The sequence below is a fragment of the Hyla sarda genome, chromosome 9, assembly GCF_029499605.1.
Source record: "Hyla sarda isolate aHylSar1 chromosome 9, aHylSar1.hap1, whole genome shotgun sequence".
Classification (NCBI taxonomy): domain Eukaryota; kingdom Metazoa; phylum Chordata; class Amphibia; order Anura; family Hylidae; genus Hyla; species Hyla sarda.
The window spans coordinates 87,790,954-87,814,445 of record NC_079197.1 but is presented as its reverse complement, the minus strand read 5'-3'; the positions used below and the strand labels follow the sequence as shown (position 1 = coordinate 87,814,445).

The following is a 23,492-nucleotide window of genomic DNA, read 5'->3' as shown; positions in this document are numbered from 1 at the left end:
GTCCTACCTCATTCAGTGTCAGCAACCCAAGAGAGAAGAGATCAATTGCCGCAGCTCCCTTATATGGGCAGGGGCGGGCCGTTTTGGATTGGTCCAAAACAACTATCACTCACCGTTACACGGCATTATGGGAAAACACGTGACTCAAGAACCACCTAAGGTCCTTCAACATACCATAGAGTTCTGAACCGTGTCACATGACCCCCTAGGTCCTGCGACGCTAAAACAAGTGAGCAACACCATATACATAGTAACTTGATATTTATGGATATTATCAATCTAAATAAGGGGTGACTAGGGGTTAATTAGGGAAGCGAACCCCGACAGTCCTAGGGACTCTGACTTTGGGGACTAATAAACAAGGAACAGTATGAAATACGGTGCCGGGACACCACACAATACTTATCATACTATTTCACATGAAGTACCAGAAACTTTGCAGGTGCTTCCTTCCATCTCCAAAAGAGAGGAGACTAACAGGCTGCAGCAATCAATGTTTAGCCAAAGTAACCCCTCAGGAACCCCTAAAACATCAGCTTATAATACATACATACATATATATACACACACACACACACAATTTTTTTAATGTTTATTTGTTTATTAATTTTTTCTTCTTTACAAATCAGCAGCCAGGACATAAATTATATCAAATGCTAAGAAAGAAGAATAAAAACCACAAGTAAGCTTACCTCATTGAATTCTGCTTTTAAGACGCACTGCCCTAATGTGGACTGCCACTGTAACTTCCTACCACTGTGCTTTCCAAGGTAAAATGTTTTGAATATTTCTTGCAGTTTTACCATCTAGAAGTAGAAAATATATATTATTGCACATTGGTCTGTACACCCATGACACAAATGAAGACTTAGAAGTTTATCACATTAAAGTAGGCAGAGTCCAGAATAAGAAATTTCCCTTAATTCAGCTTTTTCAATTTTTAAAACTTGTTTTTAAGGGGGAGAAGAATAAGGCTATGTTCACATACCACAGGAATATTTTGCTGCAGCAGAGTCACATTGATTTCAATAGGATTCTTCTGCACTGTGCACACAGCAGAATTTATGCGGCAGATGTTTCTGCCACGGAAATCACGACTGCAGTGTCCGCAGAAAGAATAGACTATTCTTTCTGCGGATTCTGCTCTGAAATACACTGCCGTCTATGAGAAGGCACATTCCCGACCAGTCCTAGTGCCTGCTAGATCATTCAAATGTGCGGAATGTCCACCCATTTTCGGCTGTGTAAACCCGGGTTAAAAGTGGATGCCACTATTGAGGCAGTGTTGCTAGTATTCATTTTTCTTTTTCCATCCCCACTTGCCTTGCTGCACCAGTTTTTGCTGTACAATGAACCTTTGGCTTAGTATTTATTTTGATGACATTTGATTACTGTTTCAGGCTTCATCAAAATGCTAGATTTGTTGACATAGCTATTAAATTTCACTTTACCCAGACTTGGCCTTTCAAGAAGGTGACTCAGGCTAAATATAATTTTCAATAATACAAATGACTACACAGAAATATTTAACCCCTTAACTCCTTAAGGACTCAGCCCATTTTGGCCTTAAGGACTCAGACAATTTAATTTTTACGTTTTCATTTTTTCCTCCTCGCCTTCTAAAAATCATAACTTTTATATTTTCATCCACAGACTAGTATGAGGGCTTGTTTTTTGCGCGACCAGTTGTCCTTTGTAATGACATCACTCATTATATCATAAAATGTATGGCGCAACCAAAAAACACTATTTTTGTGGGGAAATTAAAACAAAAAACGCAATTTTGCTAATTTTGGAAGGTTTCGTTTTCACGCCGTACAATTTATGGTAAAAATGACGTGTGTTCTTTATTCTGAGGGTCAATACGATTAAAATTATACTTTTATATTATTGTTGCGCTTAAAAAAAAATCACAAACTTTTTAACCAAATTAGTACGTTTATAATCCCTTTATTTTGATGACCTATAACTTTTTTATTTTTCCGTATAAGCGGCGGTATGGGGGCTCATTTTTTGCGCCATGATCTGTACTTTTTTTTGATACCACATTTGCATATAAAAAAAACTTAATACATTTTTTATATATTTTTTTTAATAAAATGTATTAAAAAAGTAGGAATTTTGGACTTTTTTTTTTTCATTCACGCCGTTAACCGTACGGGATCATTAACATTTTATTTTAATAGTTCGGACATTTACGCACGCGGAGATACCAAATATGTCTATAAAAAAAAAATTTACGCTTTTTGGGGGTAAAATAGGAAAAAACAGACGTTTTACTTTTTTTATTGGGGGAGGGGATTTTTCACTTTTTTATTTTTACTTTTACATTTTTTTTTTACACTTGAATAGTCCCCATAGGGGACTATTCATAGCAATACCATGATTGCTAATACTGATCTGTTCTATGTATAGGACATAGAACAGATCAGTGTTTTCGGTCATCTTCTGCTCTGGTCTGCTCGATCACAGACCAGAGCAGGAGACGCCGGGAGCCGCACGAAGGAAGGAGAGGGGACCTCCGTACGGCGTTATGAATGATCGGATCCCCGCAGCAACGCTGCGGGCGATCCGATCATTCATTCAAATCGCGCACTGCCGCAGATGCCGGGATCTGTATTGATACCGGCACCTGAGGGGTTAATGGCGGACGCCCGCGAGATCCGATGCCCGCGGTTATGCTTAGGACGTAAATGTATGTCCTGGTGCGTTAAGTACCACCGCACCAGGACGTACATTTACGTCCTGCGTCCTTAAGGGGTTAAGGAAAATGGACGTACTCCTACACCCCCGTTTCCGAGTCCTTAAGGACAGAGGACGTATGAGTACGTCCTGTCCATTCCCGGCCCCCCGCAGCCATGTGGAGCAGAGCCGGTGCCCGATACCTGCTGATATCGATCAGCAGGCATCGCGGCATATCGCCCAGGGGGGTCATGATGACCCCCCATGTCAGCGATCGCAGCGCATCGCTCGTCAATTCAAACGAGCGATGTGCTACGATTCCGTTCCCCGCCGCTCGCCGGGCGGGGATCGGAGCCGGATGTCTGCTGATTTCATTCAGCAGACATCCCGGCAGTGTGCCAGAGGAGGTCCGGAGGACCTCCTACACCAGCGATCGTTGCAGGACGCCGGTAACTACTTACCGACGTTCTGCAGCGTTTCCGCGTAATCAGCGTTTGTGCAGACCCTCTTAGCTATAAAAGAGCGGTCCGCCACCGCTTGTTAAAGCCCACCCGCCGCTGATCAGTCCCGTAGTATTGATCAGCGTTTTTTTTTGTTTGTGGTGCGGGCATTTTTTTCTAGCGTTTTTTTGCACCCATAGGCGGTCCGTGTCACCAGTAGCAGGCGTGTGCTGTGTGGCCGGACCGTACCTGTGTGTGTGGGGCGTGCTTCACTGCTGTCCGTGATTTATCACCGATCAGCGTGTTTTTTTGTGGTAAAGGCACTTTTTTCGGTTAACGCTTTTTTTTAAATTTTTTTTTGCACCCATAGGCGGTCCGTGCCACCAGTAGCAGGCATGTACCTGTGTGTGCAGCCTGTCCCACCGCTGTCAGTGATTTATTTAATCAGTGCGCACACCACTGATAAATGCTTTTTTTTGGCGCAGGGCTTTTTTGCGCTAGAAGTCCCCCCCTTTTTTTTTTTTAAAGTCCCCTTTTAATTTTATATTTTTTCTGTTAGGGCGGGTTAGTTTAGTTAGGTTAGGGCGGGTTAGGGAGGTAGTCTCGCACCACACCACACGCAGCACATACACAAATAAAGTTTCACACACACACCAGTATTCCCATTAGATTAGGGAAATGGCCCGCAGAGCATTTTTGGCGGAGGAGGCATATGCCATAATTGCCTCCGACACCTAGAGCGGCTCAGAGGACGATGAAGACCCCACCTTCCTTATTTCATCGTCCTCCTCATCATCTAGTTCTGATGATGAGCCACCAAGGTGGCGGCGGCGCCGCAAACCTCCTCTGTCCTTGACCCTGTGCCCCATGCTAGTATGAGTCCCCCTGGCACTCATACTAGTGAAGCCCCCCAGCCAAGATCACTGGTACATCGTACCGGAGAACTTGTCTGGACTCAGCCAGCGGACCACGAGCCCCTGATTCCTGAGCTTGTTGGCGACTCAGGAATCAAAATTAACATCGCCGGGTTCACTGAAAAGGACTTTTTAAATCATTTTTTTAGTGACGACTTTGTTAATTTGATGGTTACACAGACAAATCTGTATGCCCAACAGTTCGTCGCCGCTAACCCGGGCTCACTTTTAGCTAGACCCGGCGGCTGGACTCCAATCGATGCAGCCGATATGAGGACCTTTTGGGGCCTCGTGCTGCATATGGGTATAGTTAAAAAACCCAGTGTCAGGCAATATTGGAGTGGGGACGTCTTTTACCAGACACCCCTCTACAGTATGGCCATGGCACGTTCCCGGTTCGAGGCCATTCGGAGATGTTTGCATTATGCTGATAATGCGGCATGTCCCCCCCCCAAACTGATCCTGCGTATGACTGACTGTATAAAATCAGGCCGGTCATTAATCACTTCGGGGCCAGATTTTGGGAGGCCTATGTCCCGGGGCGGGAGGTCTCTATTGATGAGTCGCTCATCAGCTTCAAGGGGACACTCAGCTTCCGGCAATACATCCCGACCAAGCGAGCGCGGTATGGCGTGAAGATGTATAAACTTTGCGAGTGTACCTCCGGGTACACTTGCAAGTTTATAGTGTATGAGGGAAGAGATTCCCGTTTTGAACCCCCAGAATGTCCCCCCACTCTGGGTGTTAGCAGGCAAATAGTTTGGGGCCTTTTGCATCCATTGCTAGATAAAGGTTACCACCTTTACGTGGATAACTTTTATACTAGTATCCCTCTCTTCACATCCCTCGCCGCCAGATCCACGGTCGCTTGTGGGACAGTCCGGAAGAATCAAAGAGGCCTTCCGCCCCATCCCCTACATGCTCCTATCCCCCGGGGCGAGTCCCGTGCCTTTTCCCATGAGAACCTGTTGTTGGTCCGGTATAAGGACAAGAGGGATGTCCTTATGCTCACCACTATTCATGGGAACGGCAGCACCCCTGTCCCTGTGCGAGGTAGCGAGGGACCGGTCCTCAAGCCCGATTGTATTCTGGACTACAATCGGTATATGGGGGGAGTTGATCTTTCTGATCAAGTCCTGAAACCATATAATGCCATGCGGAAAACACGTGTATGGTATAAAAAGGTTGCGGTCTACATGGTACAGGTTGCCATGTACAACTCTTTTATACTGTACCAGAACGCTGGCAACACAGGGACATACCTGGAGTTCCAAGAGGTAGTTCTAAAGGCCCTCATCTTTGGTGACTGCCAAGGAGCGGGTCAGAGCACCTCTGGAACTTTAGGTCCCCGGATCGTCCCGGGCCAACACTTTCCTGGTGTGCTCCCCAACACTAGAAGGTCGGGATGAACCCAGAAGAAATGTAGAGTGTGTCACAAGAAGGGGAGACGGAGGGACACCACCATTCCGTGTGACACTTGCCCAGATAATCCGGGCCTCTGCATAGGCTGCTTCAGGGAGTATCACACTTACATGGAGTACTAAATTTTCCATCCTTTGCCCTTATTTTCATTCCCCAGAATTCGGCTCCAATGTACCAGTCCAGGATACATTGACTTCCAAATTTTAAATCAACCCCCCCCCCCCCCCCAAAAAAAAAACCCTAAACCTTTTTCCCCCCAATACCCCAATAGTCTTTTTTTTCTTCTTCCTCCTAAAAAATGGGTCATGGGACACAGAGTCAACAGCATTGGAGGTTTGCAGTTGCCTCAAATGCGCAACGCTCTCTCTCCACCTGAGCGGGTTGCGCATTTGAGGTAACAGAATAGGGACGCCCCCACACATCCCCTTCCCAGAATGATGATTCAGAGTATAGGGTTTGGGGCAGGCATCATTTTTACTTTTGGCTGTACTCTGGGTCATCATTCTGGGAAAATAATTGGCATATCAGTACTAAATTTGCAATTTTCTTCCCCCCCCATAGTACACTTCATCCATTCCTGTAAAATAAATGAAGGGAACACCGTCTGTTCCAAATCTCCACTTCACCCTATACACCTTCCCTAGGGGGTGTAGTTTGTAATAGGTTCACATGTGGGTGTTCCTTTCTTGTATTTTCCTCTGAATGCATGTAATTGTTAGGTCCGTAACAAACATCGGCCTCAAATGCGAAGAGTTCTCACTGAGCTCTGTCGTATTTCCAGGCGACAATTCGGAGTCACATGTTAGTTGTTCCCAGAAAGATGAAGGTTGAAAATTGCAATTTTCAAAAAGCTACCCTTCATCCATTCCTGGAAAATAAATTTAGGAAACACCTGTGCGTTCAAAATGTCCTCTTTACCCCTATACCCATTCCTCAGGGTGGGTACTTTCTGTAATGGTGCCACATGTGGGTGTTTCATTTTTGCATTTTCCTCGGAATGTATGTAACCGTCAGCTACTGATATGCCATAGGCCTCAAATACAAACTGACCTCTGACTTCTAAGCCTTGTTGTGCGCCCATCCAGCACGTTACCCCATATGTGGATGTATTTTTATAGTCCGGGGAAAAATCCCTCCAAAATTTGTAACCCAATTGCTCATATTACCCCATGTGAAAATATAAAAAATTGGGTAACCCCAGCATTTTAGTGTAAAAAAAATCTAATTTTTCAATTTATGGCCCACTTTTCAAAAAACCTGAGAGGTGTTATTTCCCACTGTACCCCTTGTTACGTTAATTTTTTTTTTGGCTGTTGGAGGTTTTATAAATGCACATGACCCCCAACTTCAATTTTAACAAAATTTTCACTCCTTCCATTCTGAGCATTGCAGTGCGTCCACATAGCAATTTACATCCACATATGGGGTATTTTTTTTTTCTCAGACAAAATTGTTCTACAAATTTTGGGGGCCTTTTGCCCTATTACCCAATGTGAAAATGAAACATTTGGGGTAGCACTATCAATATAGTGCAAAAAAATCTAATTTTTCACTTTTACGTCCCACTGTTCAAAAAACCTGTGAGGTGTAAGTACTCACTGTAACACTGTTACGTTCCCAGAGGGGTCTAGATTCCAAAATGTAATGCCATGTGTTTTTTTTTTTTGCTGTCCTGGCACCATAGGGGCTTCCTAAATGCGGCATGCCCCCAGAGCAAAATTTGCTTCCAAAAAGCCAAATGTGACTACTCCTGAGACCTGTAGTGCGACAGCAGAGCACTTTTCACCCCCATATGGGGTGTTTTCTGAATCGGGAGAAATTGGGCTTCAAATTCTGGGGGGGTATTTTCTGCTTTAACCTTTTTTAAAAATGTAACATTTTTGGAAAAACAAGCATTTTAGGTCAAATTTTTTTTTTACATTTGCAAGAGTCATGAAACACCTGTGGGGTATTAGGGCTCACTTAATTCCTTGTTACGTTCCTCAAGAGGTCTAGTGTGCAAAATGGTATGCCAAGTGTTTTCTTTTGCTGTTTTGGCGCCCTTGGGCTTCCTAAAGGTGACATGCCCCCCAAAAACCATTTCAGAAAAATGTTCTCTCCAAAATCCCCTTGTCGCTCCTTCGCTTCTGAGCCCTCTACTGCGCCCGCCGAACCCTTTACATAGACACATGAGGTATGTGCTTACTCGAGAGAAATTGGGCTACAAATATAAGTAAAAAATTTCTATATTTACCCCTTGCAAAAATTCAAAAATTGGGTCTACAAGAACATGCGAGTGTAAAAAATGAAGATTTTGAATTTTCTCCTTCACTTTGCTGCTATTCCTGTGAAACACCTGAAGGGATAACACACTTACTGAATGTCATTTTGAATACTTTGGGGGGTGAAGTTTTTATAATGGGGGTCATTTATGGGGCATTTCTAATATGAAGACCATTCAAATCCACTTCAAAACTGAACTGGTCCCTGAAAAATATTGAGTTTGAACATTTTGTGAAAATTTGGAAAATTGCTGCTGAACTTTGAAGCCCTCTGATGTCTTCCAAAAGTAAAAACACGTCAATTTTATGATGCAAACATAAAGTGGACATATTGTATATGTGAACCAAAAAATAAAAAAATTTTTGAATATCCATTTTCCTTACAAGCAGAGAGCATCAAAGTTAGAAAAAATGCAAAGTTTTCTATTTTTTTCATCAAATTTGGGAATTTTTCACCAAGAAAGGATGCAAGTTACCATAAAATTTTACCACTATGTTAAAGTAGAATATGTCACGAAAAAAAACAATCTCAAAATCAGAATAAGTAAAAGCATTCCAGAGTTATTAATGTTTAAAGTGACAGTGGTCAGATGTGCAAAAAATGGCCTGGTCCTTAAGGGGTTAAACTTTAATATAATTGTTAATACTTTGTAGGTTCTCTTCTAGATCCATGCAGTAAATTAAACATAGAACCATAGGAGATGCACATACCTCAGGAGGTAGGTGAACTTCCATAGGCACGTAGGTTGGCCAGTAACCCATTGTTAAGATATTCACAGTTAACTCCATGTTACCCGGTACATTCTGATTCTGCATATACTGAAAAAATGACATTGAATTAAAAAGGAAAAAAAAAAGAAAAAGTTTGCAAAAAGCAGAGCAACAAAATAAGTTTATGCACATGATCATGACAATTCTAGCAAAATAGCTTTTACACTATGGGTTAGGTGGCTTTCTGTACCTGTTTAAAGTGAACCATTATGTCTTTAGACAACTCCATGTCTTTAAACATTCCTTCAAGTTTGCTAGTAAAAGCAGCTCCACATTCTGGAGAAAACAAACAAAAAACATAGGAATATTAAAAAAGCAATGAATAAAACTATGGCTTGCTGAAATAATTACTGTCAAAAGTTGTTGATCACACCAGGTCTCACTCCCAAGACCTGTTGTGATCTTGAGTAAGGCTGAAATAACTAATAGATTATTCAGCAACTAATCTATTATTAAAATAGTTGTCAACCATTTTCATAATCAGATAATCGGTTGGTCGATTAGTTGGTGAGCCAATTTCTAAAGTTTATATACAGATAGAGATTATCACTGTATATATACACAACTCTGGTCCTTGGCAGCCTGTTCCAGCACACAGGATCTTCTGCTTCCTGCAGGTAGCGCGAGTCCCCAGTTTTCAGGCTCTGTGCTAAAGGCCAGACTCAAAATAGTTACAGAGAGAAGATGCAGGAAGTGGAAAATGATGTGTGCTGGTCCTCTCTTCACTAAATGGGCTGCTGGGGGCACATAGGATGGATGGACAACCAGGGAATGCGCTGCCCCTCCCATCTGGCCAGAGGTAAGAAACAGAGAGGAGGGGGGGAGGAGGTATCAACCATACAAGGAAAAAAAAATAATTTTAAAGAATTTTACGTATTTAAAATATAATAAAAAGCTTCTCCTCTCCGCCTCTGCAAAGCTCAGCATCTAGCCAAGCCCACAAACTAGATGCGGAGCTAACCAGTTCTAACAAGTGGCAATAAATAAAGGGAATCAGTCAGCTGCAATTCCCGTTCCAAACTGCTAACACTGTTAGGGCAAGGAAACACATGGTACCTTTCATATTTCTGTCTGTGCTTCCATAACAAAAAACAATGCTTTTATTCTCCCATGCAAATCTCTGCTCCTAAACCCTTGAAGTACTGAAGGTTTCAACACCGCCTCCTTCCCCCTCCAAACGTGCGTATGTGAGTTTTGCACACAGGGCTCAACTTCCAGCTGAATATCAAGCAGCTACAAGAATTGGGGAGGGGGGAGAGTACGATAGTGAGGAGACGTTCCAGTCCTCAGCACTTCAAGATATAGAGAGATATCAAACGGTACCATGTGTTTTCCTTGTATTAGGACAGACATGTGCCAGCTGCATTGCTGGATCTTACTACTGCTCCTGTACCAGTTGACAATATACTGAATGTTCTCATTTTACATATTTTAATTACTTATTTGGTCCCTGGCAGATGATCTTAAAGAAAATACTGAATAAAGGAAATCATGTTTACTTCCAACTAGAGTGCAAAAGTTCACTGAGCAGACTGTAATCTTACCATGTTTGAGCTTGGAAAGCATAGACTTTTCAGCATCCACAGAAGCACTTTTCCCCACCAAGAGCCTCTTGGCCAAGTCCTTTTTGTAGAAGGCCTCAAAGACATCTTTTCCTGTTGAAGTTACCAGAATATGTAAGTATCACTTTTCAGGTCTTGTTTATTTGCATGCTTTTGCTATTATACTATAACGCATGCTCACGAGCTTAGCTTGCTTCATCGAAGGTGAGTGATGGCTGCCATCAGCAGCCAGCGCCCACAGATAAAGACCAACATTAGCGATCAAACGGATATTGGCCATTACCCAATTAAATGCGGCATTTAAGAGGATGCAGAGTGCTGCTATGTTTCACTGGGAGCCAAAGGCCTTCAGAATGCCTTTGTGCTGGCCCTAGTGATCTGCTAATAGAGCCTCTACTAGCAGAGCACCAATCTGACAGTTTAATGCTATGCAATAGCATTGGCCACTATACACAATCTAATTAGGACTTCTATAAAGGCCTTTCCAAACACTCCCATTTCCCATTATTTCAATATACAAAATGTTATTTGTTATCATAGCCTGCTGAATGGTTTGATCTTTTAAAATATTTATGAGATCACAGCACAAGAAAGAGCACTCTTACAGCTCTGTAGGCAGAAAAAAGTTAGTATAGGGTCATTTTAAGGATATTCTGTAAAAAGAAAAGTTTTACTTTTTTTTAAAAGGTAGTAAGAAAAAAAAGCAATGTAAACATTGTTATTGTAATCAGACAGACCTGCAAAACAAAGGCAGCAAGTTTCACTAAGTTTTACTGTGTAAAAACACCCCCTACCCCCCTCCCCCAAAGTTGCTCCAATTTAGTCTCACAAAATGTTTTTTGTTTCACCGTACATTTTAAAGGAAAAAAAAAAAAGACGACATTTCAAAGCACAATTGGTCCCGCAAATAATAGGCCCTCACATAGTTCTGTATATGGGGGGAAAAAAAAAAAAGTTTTGTGGCTCTTAGAGGACAAAAAACATTGCAAAAGTCAAAGTGTTACGGTTAAACATAAAATAAATATAATAATAAATAATAAGTGTTGACATGTCAAAAAGGCTTTGATCGTTCAGGGTCTGGGTGCCGAGATCCCACCTATTCCTAGAATAAGCAATTGCTTAAATGGGCACAGTCAGATTCAAAAACTTTTTATATATGTTGTACGTGTGTGTGTGTGTGTGTGTGTGTGTGTGTGTGTGTGTATGTATGTATGTTAACCTTTCTAATATACTTCATGAGAAAATTTTATTTCCTTGCACAGGCATGTACAAAGTCCAGTAAGTGAGGGTGGTTGCGGGTGCAGTCAGGGGCGGGGGGGGGGGGGGGGTGGTCACGGCGGCGGTCGTGGTGCAGCGGGGGGGGGGGGGGGGGGGGGGAGCAGTGGCAGAGATAGGTCTCAGGACCCCCTGACAGGCAGGGGGAGAGAAGCGGGTGGCGGCGGCGGCCTATGGTACTGCAAAAGCCACTGAAGTGCATTGATTTAAAGCGCCCACTTTAAATCAATGATCTGCAGCGGTGTCGCGGGGGGATAAATAGCAGATAACTTATGCCGGAATATCGGTATAAGTTATCGGCTATCGGCCCTAACCTCCACCGATTATCGGTATCGGCCCTAAAAAACGATATCGGTCGATCCCTGATCCCGACCTCCCATCCTGACCTGTAATATGTGTACCAGGTATTGAAATATCTCCAGCCGTACAGAAGTTATATGAGAACATACATTTCCCATTGATTTTCATGGGACTTTAAACAAAAACCCCAACCCTCACAAATGGGGGTAGTTAAGGGTTAAATTAACTATACTATATTTTAAGTGGACATATAAGTAACATGTGACCAAGTATTATCGAAATATCTCTAGCCGTTTGGAAGTTATGCAGTAACATATATTTCCCATTGAGTTGTATGGGACTTTAAACATAAACCCCACCCCTGGCAAATGGGGGTGAGTAAGGGTTAAATCACCTATCCTATGTTTGTTGTTGACATATAAGAAACATGTGTGCCAAGTTTCATGTTAATATCTTTAGCCGTTTGGAAGTTTTTGTGGCACATACATACACATTGAGAGAGAGAGATAGATTATTATATATATATATATATATATATATATATATATATATATATATATATAGATAGATAGATAGATAGATAGATAGATAGATATATAGATAGATATATAGATAGATATATAGATATATAGATATATATAGAAATAACACTTCTAACTTTATTTTCTCTTGGCTTTCGCTACAATGTGTCTGAATGAACAATAGCAGTGACCAAGCACAACCTGGCTGTAATGCATCATTATGGACTAGCAGACCCTAGCAAGATTTGTAAAAAGTTGTGAACAGTAGCTCAAAAAGCTTGACAGCAATTATTTTATTTAACTGATTAACGACCAAGAACGTGTATACACGTCCTTGTGCCATTAACGGTGTATGGCGCAGGCTGCTGAGGTAGCCGGAGGGCTTACCTCTCTTCCTCCGCCGTCCATGGCTCCGAGATTGATAAAGCCTGGCAGGACCAGGCTTTATCAATTGTGTGCAGAGCACACAGATCATTGTGGTTCTATGGAACTACATTGATCTGTATGAGGAATCTAATGATTCCTCCTAAAAGTACCCCAAGGGGACTAATAAAGTGTAAAAATCAAAAGTTTAATAAAAGCTTTAAAAAAAATAAAAAACACATTCATTATCCCCTTCCTTATTAAAAGTTTAAAACATCCCCTTTTTCCCAAATTCCATATAACATAAATATTAAAAAACATAAAAATTAACATGTGGTATCGCTGCGTGTTAATGTCCGAACTATAAAAATATAGCATTAAACTGCAAAAAAAAAAATTTTTATTTTATTTTATAATAACCGATCAAAAAGTCCCATCAAAAAAAAATGGTACCGATGAAAACTTCAGATCATGGCGCAAAAAATGAGCCCTCATACCAACCACCCCATATATGGAAAAAATAAAAGTTATAGGCGTCAGAATTGGAAATTTTAAACCTACTAATTCTCGTGCATAAAGTTATAATTTTTTAACAGAAGTAAAGCAAAATCAGACCTATAAGTTGGGTATCATTTTAATCGTATGGATCTACAGAATAAAGATGAGGTTTAATTTTTACAGATTTACAGAAAAACGCACTGCATAGAAACAAAAGCACCCAAGAGTGCCAAAAAAGTAGTTTTTTTATTTTTTTATTTTTTTTTATTTTTTATACTTACTGTAAAATCTCTTTCTCTGAGCTTCTATTGGGGGGACATAAGAACCATGGGTATATAATGCTTGCCACTAGGAAGCTGACACTAAGCTAAAAACATAAGAAAAAGTCCTCCTGTCAGGATATACCTGCCCCCTGACTCAGATAATCAGTTTAGTCCCAAAGAAGAAGGAGAAACCGACCAAAAGAGAAAACCGTCCGAACAAAACCCAGATAAAGAGAACCGACCAAAAACTCCCACGAACAGGCGGCCGGACCTGGCTGGCCACCAAACAACCAAAACCAATGGGTGGGTGCTGTGTCCCCCAATAGAAACTCCAAGAAAGATTTTACAGTTAGTATGAAAAAAAATAAAAATCAACTTCTCAATCGCTTCAATTGGGGGACACAGGAACCATGGGACGTCCTAAAGCAGGACGTCAGCATCAGCAGACGCGAAGGTATGAACACGATAGAACTTAGAGAAGGTGTGCAAGGATGACCAAGGCAGTTAGCCTTGCAAACTTGCATAGCTGAAACCCTGTGGCTGACCACCCAGGATGCCCCCACTGCGCAAGTGGAGTGAGCCGTTACCCGGAATGGGGGAACCTGCCCCTTACAGTGATAAGCGTCCCAGATGGCAGACCGAATCTGCCTTAGAGGCCTGGAGCCCCTTGTGCAGCACTTAGGAAAGCACAAACAGTGAGTCCCAACCCCGGAAAGAAAAGGTGACCAAAACAGTAAGTCCGAATGTCCGGAACCACGTCCAGCTTATGCAGCGGACCAGAGAGAAGGAGACACAGAGAGGCAGAGAGAGACAGAGCTGACCGGCCATAGGAGAGAGAGACAGGAAGGGGGAGGAGAAACACAACCCCTGCAGCACGTGCAGGACCTGAGAGGCTGAAGCTCCGATCCCAAGCCCGCGCTGCCCGATCATAAGCTGGGGGAGAGAGGGAGGTGGAGCGCACGAGCTCCGGGCGCTGACGAAAAGTAAGCGGAGCTAAACTGAGGAGCAGGCCAAGGCCGCGGGCTAAATTTATATGCCACCCCCCGGCCAAGGCCCCCTCCGGTATACTGTTTGGGAGTACCGCTCCAGAGGATGCCGGCAGTGTGTGCTTAGAGAGGAGACCGCCGGGGACGCAACGGAAGCAGTCAGCGGTCCCTTACGCAGAGTCTTCCCTGCCATGCCACAGTCGCAAAGGAAGCCACATCGGAGCTGTTTGACAGCTGCAAGGGCTGCTCCGGGGACGGGGGAGAGAAGCTGCCAGTAAGAACAGTGCTGCCGCCCAGTGCCAGAATGTATGAGAGGGGAGCCTGTGCTCAAAAAGAGACCCCCCCAACCCCAGAGAATAGAAATAGAAGACAGCCCATACCTCACAGAAACTGACAGAGGGACAGTTTGGGAGGGGGGGGGGGGGTGTACATACTCGCCCACATGGAATATACTCACCCGATTAGTCTTGGACAAGCTGAACACCAGGCTACCATAGTGGGCAAGCTGGGGACATGGACCCAGGGTACACCCCCAGGCGCTGGCTGATGGCAAGGCGTGGTTAAAAGCCCATATTCTATGCACCGTGCCCCTAGCTCGTAGACCAGGGATCAGGTAGTGCCATGCTCCTGTCGCCCCAACCTAGAGAAAATAAAGAAAAGAAAACCTAACTAAACATAGAAACTAGATAAAAAAACAAAAGTTAGAAGACCAGGTCTGAGAGCTCCAGACCTGTGCCTGCCTCATACTGACACTAAGCTAAAACTGATTAGCTCAGAGTCAGGGGGCAGGTATATCCTGCCAAGAGGAGCAGACTTCCTTTTGTTTTTTGCCTAGTGTCTAAGGAGTAGTGGCAAGCAGCATATACCCATGGTTCCTGTGTCGCCCAATTGAAGTGATCGAGATAATTCATTTATTTTTTTTTTTTCAATTTAGCCCCATAAATTTTTTCTGGCTTCACCGTAGATTTTGTGGTACAATTATTGATATCATTACAAAGGAAAATTGGTGGCGCAAAAAACAAGCCCTCACATGGGTCTGTAGATGGAAATTTTTAAGTAATGATTTTTAGAAGGTGAGGAGGAAAATACGAAAGTGCAAAAATGAAAAAACCTGTGGTCCTTAAGGGGTTAACCCTTATTTCCTTACCAACATCTGTATTGGTGCCTGGGTCTTGTGTAAGGTTGTTTTTTTTTATCATATCTTTTTTTTTTTTTTTTTTACTTTTTTAAACGGAAACAGACAGTCGGCACAATGAATAAGACAGATGGGTACAAAGTCTCAAGGAATGACTGACAACATAATATCAGACTCAGGCATTGAGATATATCAACATTGTGCGTAAAAAGAAGTTTTTTTAACATAGCGTAAAATCTCTTTCTTTGAGCTTCTATTGGGGGACACAGGACCATGGGTATATGCTGCTTGCCGCTAGGAGGCAGACACTAGGCAAAAATCAAAAGAAAGCCGGCTCCTCCTAGCAGGATATACCTGTCTCCTGGCTCTGAGCAACTCTGTTTAGTCCTACAGCAGAAGGAGAACAGACCAAGAAAGGAACAGTCTGAACGAAAACCGAGACAACTGGGAACCAACCCCCCAAAAAAAACATCCCCACACTAAAGCAGCGGAAACCAGCTGGCCACAAACAAACCAATGGGTGGATGCTGTGCCCCCCCCCCCCCCAATAGAAGCACAGAGAAAGATTTTACGGCAAGTCCAAAAATCTACTTTTCTCGAGCGCTTCATTGGGCGACACGTCCTAAAGCAGTCACTGGGGAGGGATAGACTAACATCCCAGCAAGAACAGAACTCCCCTGCGGCCAAGGCCTGCGACTGAGTATGCAACAGTATGAACACGGTAAAACTTAGCAAAGGTATGCAGAGACGACCAAGTCGCCGCCTTGAAAACCTGCAAAGCCCCATGGGTGACCGCCCAAGATGCACTCACTGCGCGGGTGGAGTGAGCCATCACATGAAAAGGGGGCACCTGAACATTGCAACGATACGCCTCTGAAATGGCAGAGCGTATCCACCGGGAGATAGTGGCCTTGGAAGCCGGAAGCCCCTTGCGCCATCCCTCAGGAAGCACAAACAGGGAGTCACACCACCGAAACAAGGAAGTGACTGACAAATCGGTCCGAATTGCTCAAACCAAATCCAGCTTGTGAAGCCAGCGCTCTCGTGGATGAGAAGGGGACGGGCAGAAGGAAGGTAACAATCTCTTCGTTCAAGTGAAATGAAGACACGATTTGGAGCTGAAAAGAGGGCACAGGCTGAAGGACCACCTTTGTCTTGATGAAGCACCAGGAAAGGGTGGCCAATTCCGACACCATACTCACCCCTGAAATCTTCGACCAGCTAGGGCCACCTGCCTTAAGCCAGTCCCAGCTGGCAAACAGGGGACCGGGACCCAGGGTACACCACCCGACACTGGTTGGTGGCGAGGAGGGGTTAACTGCCCATCCAGCAATGCACCGTTCCCCTGGCTCACAGGTGAGGGATCAGGCAGCGCCATGCTGTCGCCCCACGCTAGAAAAAAAACTTAAAAAAAAGGAGAAAAATTTCTAACTAGACACTGAAACTAGGGGAAAAAAAAATAACCTAAAGAAGACCAGGTCTGGAGAGCTCCAGACCTGTCTCTGCCTCCTGCTGACACTAAGCTAAAACTGAGTAGCTCAGAGCCAGGAGGCGTGTATATCCTGCTGGGAGGAGCAGACTTGCTTTCGTTTTTTTTGCCTAGTGTCAGCCTCCTAGCGGCAAGCAGCATGTACCCATGGTCCTGTGTCCACCGATGAAGTGCTAGAGAAAACTGAGTAAGGATGCTATAAAATAAGCAGTAAAACAAACCTCACAAACATTTGTGTAAGGTTTCTAAAGTACTTTTATGGCAGTTTTTTCATAACATACCGTAAATAAACCTAAAGATGATCATAATCTTATCCAGCATTTTCTCCAACTCCTCATCTGTTGCTTCTTTGTTTCCAGTTCGTAATTTAGAATCCACATATTTTGCTGAATTGGAAAAAAAAATTATATATGAATATTTTTTTTTTTTTTTTTTTTTTATGATAAGCCATGATTCGGCACACTGTTACATATTGAAGGGGGAGTCCCATAGAAGCTAGACCCGTGCAGACTTAATAGTCCCTGGAATGAATGGAGCGCACCAACGGTATAATCTACATTCAGCAGCACCGTAGATAATTAGTGGAGCAGTGGTCGCACTCTATTCCTTATAGGGACAATTAAGTCACAACAAGGCACATACATATCTTTCACTTTTTATTTTTTATTTTTTAAACAGTTTCAGAAATCTTCCCTATGCTGCAATCAACATTTTCCATGGTATATGTGGATCTAAAGGATGGTGATAATCTTGTCTCCACCATGAGAGCAGGCGAGTGGCTGTAAATGACAGGTATTGTCCTGCTCCTAATAGTACTGGTTAAATACTCTGAGAAATCCTGTCTTCAACATACTATTGGGGTGCTAGTTTTTAATGGAAGAGACAATACAAAGAGATTTCTATCAGTGAAATGGGCTAAGATGACAAGACTATATTGCAAAATATTCTCCCCAATTGTATAAAACATGTTGTATGTTAGCAGCCTACATCTTAAGCCGTTTGGTTATGAAATGTACTTTACACCATAATAAATTTGTACCAATAAGTTCTGCTGGCTTGTTTGGTCTCTTGTTGATAAAAGTTTCAAATGCTTCTTTCATGGCATTGACAAACTTCTCATTCTTCATAAAACACACATCGATTACGTGGTCAACTTTGTCTTTGAAGTCCAGCAGTTCTTGTACCATAGTTCTATCTTTTTCTGGATTTATCACTATGGTGCTTCCAAATGCCTGAAAAATGTTTAACATTAAACATTCAACTCTTACATGTTTTATCATTATATGCGAGACATTTTAGACTCAAGCTTCTACCTTTATGTACTCAATCCAGTGCTGCAGAAGAACCTGCACTCCACCTCGGACTCTGCTAAACAACTGATAAAGCAAGGAGAGGTCTTGGATTCTGTTTTCATCCAGAAGGTGATTCAAACCTTTATTTGGAACACAAGAGTAAATCTGTTCACCTCATTTGACAGCAAAATATGAGATGTTAACCAGAGAAGTGTTAATATTACCCTGGCTAAATCTCATCCAAAAGTGACAAATTTGGGATTGCTCAACTTTAAAGATCTGGGCGGTCTGCAATTTAATTAGCAGGGATGTTCCATGAATCTGCAGTTGCAAGATGCACAGATAGTAAACACCTTCTCCGCTGCAGAGTGGAGCTCTACATGAGAAAGTGGAATCTATCTGCTCGCAAGAGATTTCACAGTGGAGAAAGGAGGTCTAGATGCCGAGTGGAGCTACATTCTGTAAGTGAGGAGGCATTACCTATGAAGATTCAAGGCAGATGTCACTGTGCACCCAGGGCCTGGGCATGCCTCACGTGCACTAAACTCCTTCATTAGCATATAGTGAAATCCGGGAATAATGTCTGAATGAAGGCATGTATTCTAAAACGGTAAGAACCATTGTCATCAGTGTGACTCACACCAAAAGCCTATATCAAGGGAGAAAAAGTATAGTATCGAGCTTAAAGAAGATAGTGGAGAACTTACCAGGTCAGTAAATGGCTTCTTTATTGATCATCTAGATCAGTCGGGATACATGCAGGGGAGGATGGAATGGATGCCTGACTAAGTGCATCGGCACGTAAACGGTCCGTTGCCACTCTCTGTACCCCCGCGTCCATTCCATCCTCCCATGCATGTATCCCGACTGATCGAGATGATCAATAAAGAAGCCATTTACTGACCTGGTGAGTGCTCCGCTATCTTCTTTTCGCTTGATATTATCTGCTCTTGATGCTCGGCATGGTAGCACTGAAAAGGTTGAATATTCTGGTTTCCAGGGACTGTGTGGATCAGGTGTTCATTCATTTAGGTTCCATGCAAAGTAAGGGAAGGTGCTGAGACCAATCCTCTATGTGTTGGAGAAAAAGTATAGTTTGTACTGTTATGTCACAGGGTTAAGAAGCTAGAGAAGGGGCTCGGGAGTCGTGCCCACTCTATACCCGGCGGCTCCATGAAACTTGTACTAGGCCTCTATATTTGGCATCCTCACGTGAAGAACTGTCCAAACTATTAAAATATAATGTTCTGCACGATAGCATGATAAACAGCATAATATAATTGGTCCTGCATGACAAACAGCTTAAACAAAGAAAAGAAAATTTTTTTTTTTTTTTACAGTCATGGCCGTAAATGTTGGCACCCCTGAAAATGAAAATGAAGTATTTCTCACAGAAAAGGATTGCAGTAACACATGTTTTGCTATACACATGTTTACTCACTTTGTGTGTATTGGAACTAAACCAAAAAAGGGAGGGAAAAAAAGCAAATTGGACATAATGTCACAGCAAATTATTGGCACCCTTAACTTCATATTTGGATGCACACCATTTGGAAAAATAACTGAAATCAGTCACTTCCTATAACCATCAATAAGCTTCTTACACCTCTCAGCCGGAATGTTGGACCACTCTTCCTTTGCAAACTGCTCCAGGTCTCTCTTATTGGAAGGGCAGCTTTTCCCAAAAGCAATTTTAAGATCTCTCCGCAGGTGTTCAATGGGATTTAGATCGGACTTATTACAGGCCACTTCAGAACTCTCCAGGGTTTTGTTGCCATCCATTTCTGGGTGCTATTTGACGTATGTTTGGGATCATTGTCCTGCTATAAGACCCAAGATCTTGGACACAAACCCAGCTTTCTGACACTGGGCTGTACAGTGCGACCCAAAATCTGTTGGTAATCCTCAGATTTCATTATGCCTTGCACACATTCAAGGCACCCAGCATCAGAGGCAGCAAAACAACCCCAAATCATCATTGAACCTCCACCATATTTCACTGTAGGTACTGTGTTCTTTTCTTTGTAGGCCTCATTCCATTTTTTGGTAAACAGTAGAATGATGTGCTTTACCAAAAAGCTCTATCTTGGTCTCATCTGTCCACAAGACATTTTCCCAGAAGGATTTTGGCTTACTCAAGTTCATTTTGGCAAAATGTAGTCTTGTTTTTTATGTCTGTCAGCAGTGGGGTCCTCCCGAGTCTCCTGTTATAGTGTTTCTTCCTGAGCCTGCAGGACAGCTTGAATATCTTTTAAACTTGTTTGGGGCTGCTTATCCACCATCCGGACTATCCTGCGTTGACACCTTTCATCATCGATTTTTATCTTCCGTCCACGCCCAGGGAGATTAGCTACAGTGCCATAGGTTGCAAACTTCTTGATAATGTTGCGCACTCTGGAGAAAGGCAAATCTAGATCTCTGGAGATGTAACCTTGAAATTGTTGATGTTTTTCAATAATTTTGGTTCTCAAGCCCTCAGACAGTTCTCTTCTCCTCTTTCTGCTGTCCATGCTTAGAGTTTGGTGTGACATTATGTCCAATTTTGCTTTATTTCCTCCCTTGTTTGGTTTAGTTCCAATACACACAAAGGGAATAAACACGTGTATAGCAAAATGTGTTACTGCAATCCTTTTCTGTGAGAAATCCTTCATGTTCTAGAAAAATTTCAGGGGAGCCAACATTTACGGCCATGACTGTGTGTGTGTAATTAAATATATATTATATATAATATATAATTATATACATACACACACACTAAATGGTAGAATTGGTGATATTTGGTGACTTCATATATCAGAAAAAAAATTTATATAAAGCGATTATAAAGTAACATCTAATCCAAAATGAGAGCAATAAAAACTTCAGATCACACTGTAAAAATTGGGTAGGAATGAAGTGGAAAAAAAATAGGACTTCCCGGATGGAGTCTGTTGGGAACTATAGATACGGAACAAAACGTTGCATATGTTTGACCACAAACGCTCCTTGCAATTTCCCTCCATAAGTTTAGTGCACACCTGTCCTGCTGGAGATAAGGACAGGTGTGCACTAAACTTCTGGAGGGAAATTGCAAGGAGCATTTGTGGACAAACATCTGGAACACTTTGTTCCGCATCTACAGGCGCCATCTGGGAAGTCCTACTTTTTCCACTTCATTCCTACTCATCATACCGGACCTGGAAGTCATGGTCAAGGATGCCGAGTTTGCCACCCTCTGGTTATATACTCCAAGCGAGTCTACACGTCTACTAAGGGTGCGTTCACATGGAGTAAATGAAGAGTAATTCACGCTGAAAAATTTACGGGCAGAAATTTTTTTTTCCCCGCGGGAAATTCATGCGGAATTGCACGCGGACATGGGGGAGAAAGAAGTTAAGGGTTTTTCGGCCATTTCCGCGCAAATTGCACGCGAATTGCCCGCAAATTCCGCGCGAAATTTTTTTTTTTACCATTGACTTCAATTGATTTCTGCTAGCGGATTCCGCTTGAAGAATGAACATGTTCTTTCTTCAAGCGGAACGGAATTCAGCGCCGGAATTCTGCTAGCAGAATTTCCGCAGTGTGAACAGGACAGCAGAAATAACATTAAAGTCAATGGGCCGAGGAGATGTGCATTAGTTTGTAGCGGAGAATTCAAGAGTAATTACTCGAGTAAATTCCTCTTGAATTACTCCGTGGGAACGCACCCTAAGGTGTTGTACTCTCAGCACAACATCCTATGGTAAGGTGCATTACTTGGCACACATAACTCCAGCAATCACAGTATTTCACTAGGAGCGCACCTCTCTTCTTTTTTCCTATTAGACACTGTAAAAATTGGCCCTCACAGCCACATAGACCAAAAAAAACACAACATATATATTATAATAGGGATATTTTAAGCACATGATAATGTCAGTTTTACAGCATGGCAAACAGCATAAAAACATGTTTGTATTTTGTATACATCAAAACGCATTTTACAAACATCTAAATGCAGCTAAACATAGCTTGTTTTATGGAAATTTGAATGGTGTAAGGTGTCATTACAACATGCAAGTGGCCCCACAAAAAATATCCCTTCATATGGGTATTGTAGGGGATCTGTAGATGGAAAAATGTATGGCTAATAAAAGGCAATGAAGAAAAAGTAATGAAAAACTAAACTGGTTAGGTTTTTAACCCCTTTTCCTGTCAGCAGGTTTTCACCATGTTTGTAAAGTCTCATCTACCAAGAGCCATAGATCTTATTTTTCCATCTACAGAGCCATATGAGGGCTTGTTATGTGCAGGATCAATTGCACTTCTTAAATACACCCTTCATTTTACCATAAAATATAATGTAAAATAAACACAAATGTGTTTATTTTACATTATAGAATGGATAATCTTTACAATTTATACATGCACTGTTTGTTCATTTCTGCAAGAGGACATAGAAGAGCACAGGAAACTATTCTATACAAAAAAGTAATGACCAGAATGCAATGTGGTGGCCGACAACAAAGACTGTACCTTTCTGGAGAGTTGTAGTTAAGTGTTCACCAAGAAGTTGCTTTTCAACTGTGGCAATTAAAGGTTTCCTGTATATTAAAAATGGGTTCATTAAACATAAACTAGAACATTTATTATGATTAAATGTATAAAAAAAAATACAGCTCTTTACAGCTCTTCTCCACCCACAAGCTAATATCCAGGTGTAACTGCAGTTAGTCCATATAAAACAGCCCATACTGAAAGCTGGTTAGTTGGGAGCTGTTTAATGGGGGTTTGGGTAAGAAAAGGTCTTTAAGGGGTACTCTGGTGAAAAACTTTTTTTTTTTTTTTTTTTTTTAAATGAACTGGTGCCAGAAAGTTAAAACAGATTTGAAAATTAATTCCATTAAAAAAATCTTTATCCTTCCAGTACTTATTAGCTATGAGGGTTTACTCCTGCTCTGGACTGTCCCTGATCCGGGCATCAGGTGTCAGCAGAGAGCACTGTGGGCAACACAAAAAAGAAATTCAAAAAAGAAAAAATTTTCTCTGTAGCATACAGCTGCTAAAAAGTACTGGAAGGGTAAAGGTGTTTTAATAGACGTAATTTACAAATCTGTTTAACTTTCTGGCACCAGTTGAAAAAAAATTTTTAATTAACACACTCCTGAGGAAGTCACTTAGTGACGGAACGCGAGGAGGTTCTTCGGACCTGGGCGTATGGGTGATATTTGCTCCCACCTTGTGCAGGCCTTGCCTCCTATCTGACCTTATTTAGGCATCCTTTGCTGGCATCTCTAGTTCATTTGTTTACATTTATTGACTGCTTGGCAATTTATTTCTAGAGATTCCTTGTCATCTCT

The 23,492-nt window shown here is 42.3% G+C and overlaps 1 protein-coding gene across 2 annotated transcripts in view; it reads right to left on the bottom strand.

Annotated features, from left to right (window-relative positions):
- The window catches only part of LOC130291357 (cullin-4B-like), an 85,952-nt gene that overhangs the window by 9,036 nt on the left and 53,424 nt on the right, over positions 1 to 23,492 (bottom strand). The window contains exons 10-17 of one of the 2 annotated variants that reach the window (XM_056540032.1): positions 22,669 to 22,736; positions 18,196 to 18,314; positions 17,922 to 18,114; positions 17,164 to 17,268; positions 10,035 to 10,145; positions 8,681 to 8,766; positions 8,431 to 8,538; positions 693 to 806 (exon numbers count right to left, since the gene is read on the bottom strand). In XM_056540032.1, coding sequence (XP_056396007.1) covers positions 693 to 806; positions 8,431 to 8,538; positions 8,681 to 8,766; positions 10,035 to 10,145; positions 17,164 to 17,268; positions 17,922 to 18,114; positions 18,196 to 18,314; positions 22,669 to 22,736 — 904 coding nt within the window. The remainder of the gene's footprint in view (positions 1 to 692; positions 807 to 8,430; positions 8,539 to 8,680; positions 8,767 to 10,034; positions 10,146 to 17,163; positions 17,269 to 17,921; positions 18,115 to 18,195; positions 18,315 to 22,668; positions 22,737 to 23,492) is intronic. The other variant, XM_056540033.1, reaches the window with a different exon arrangement.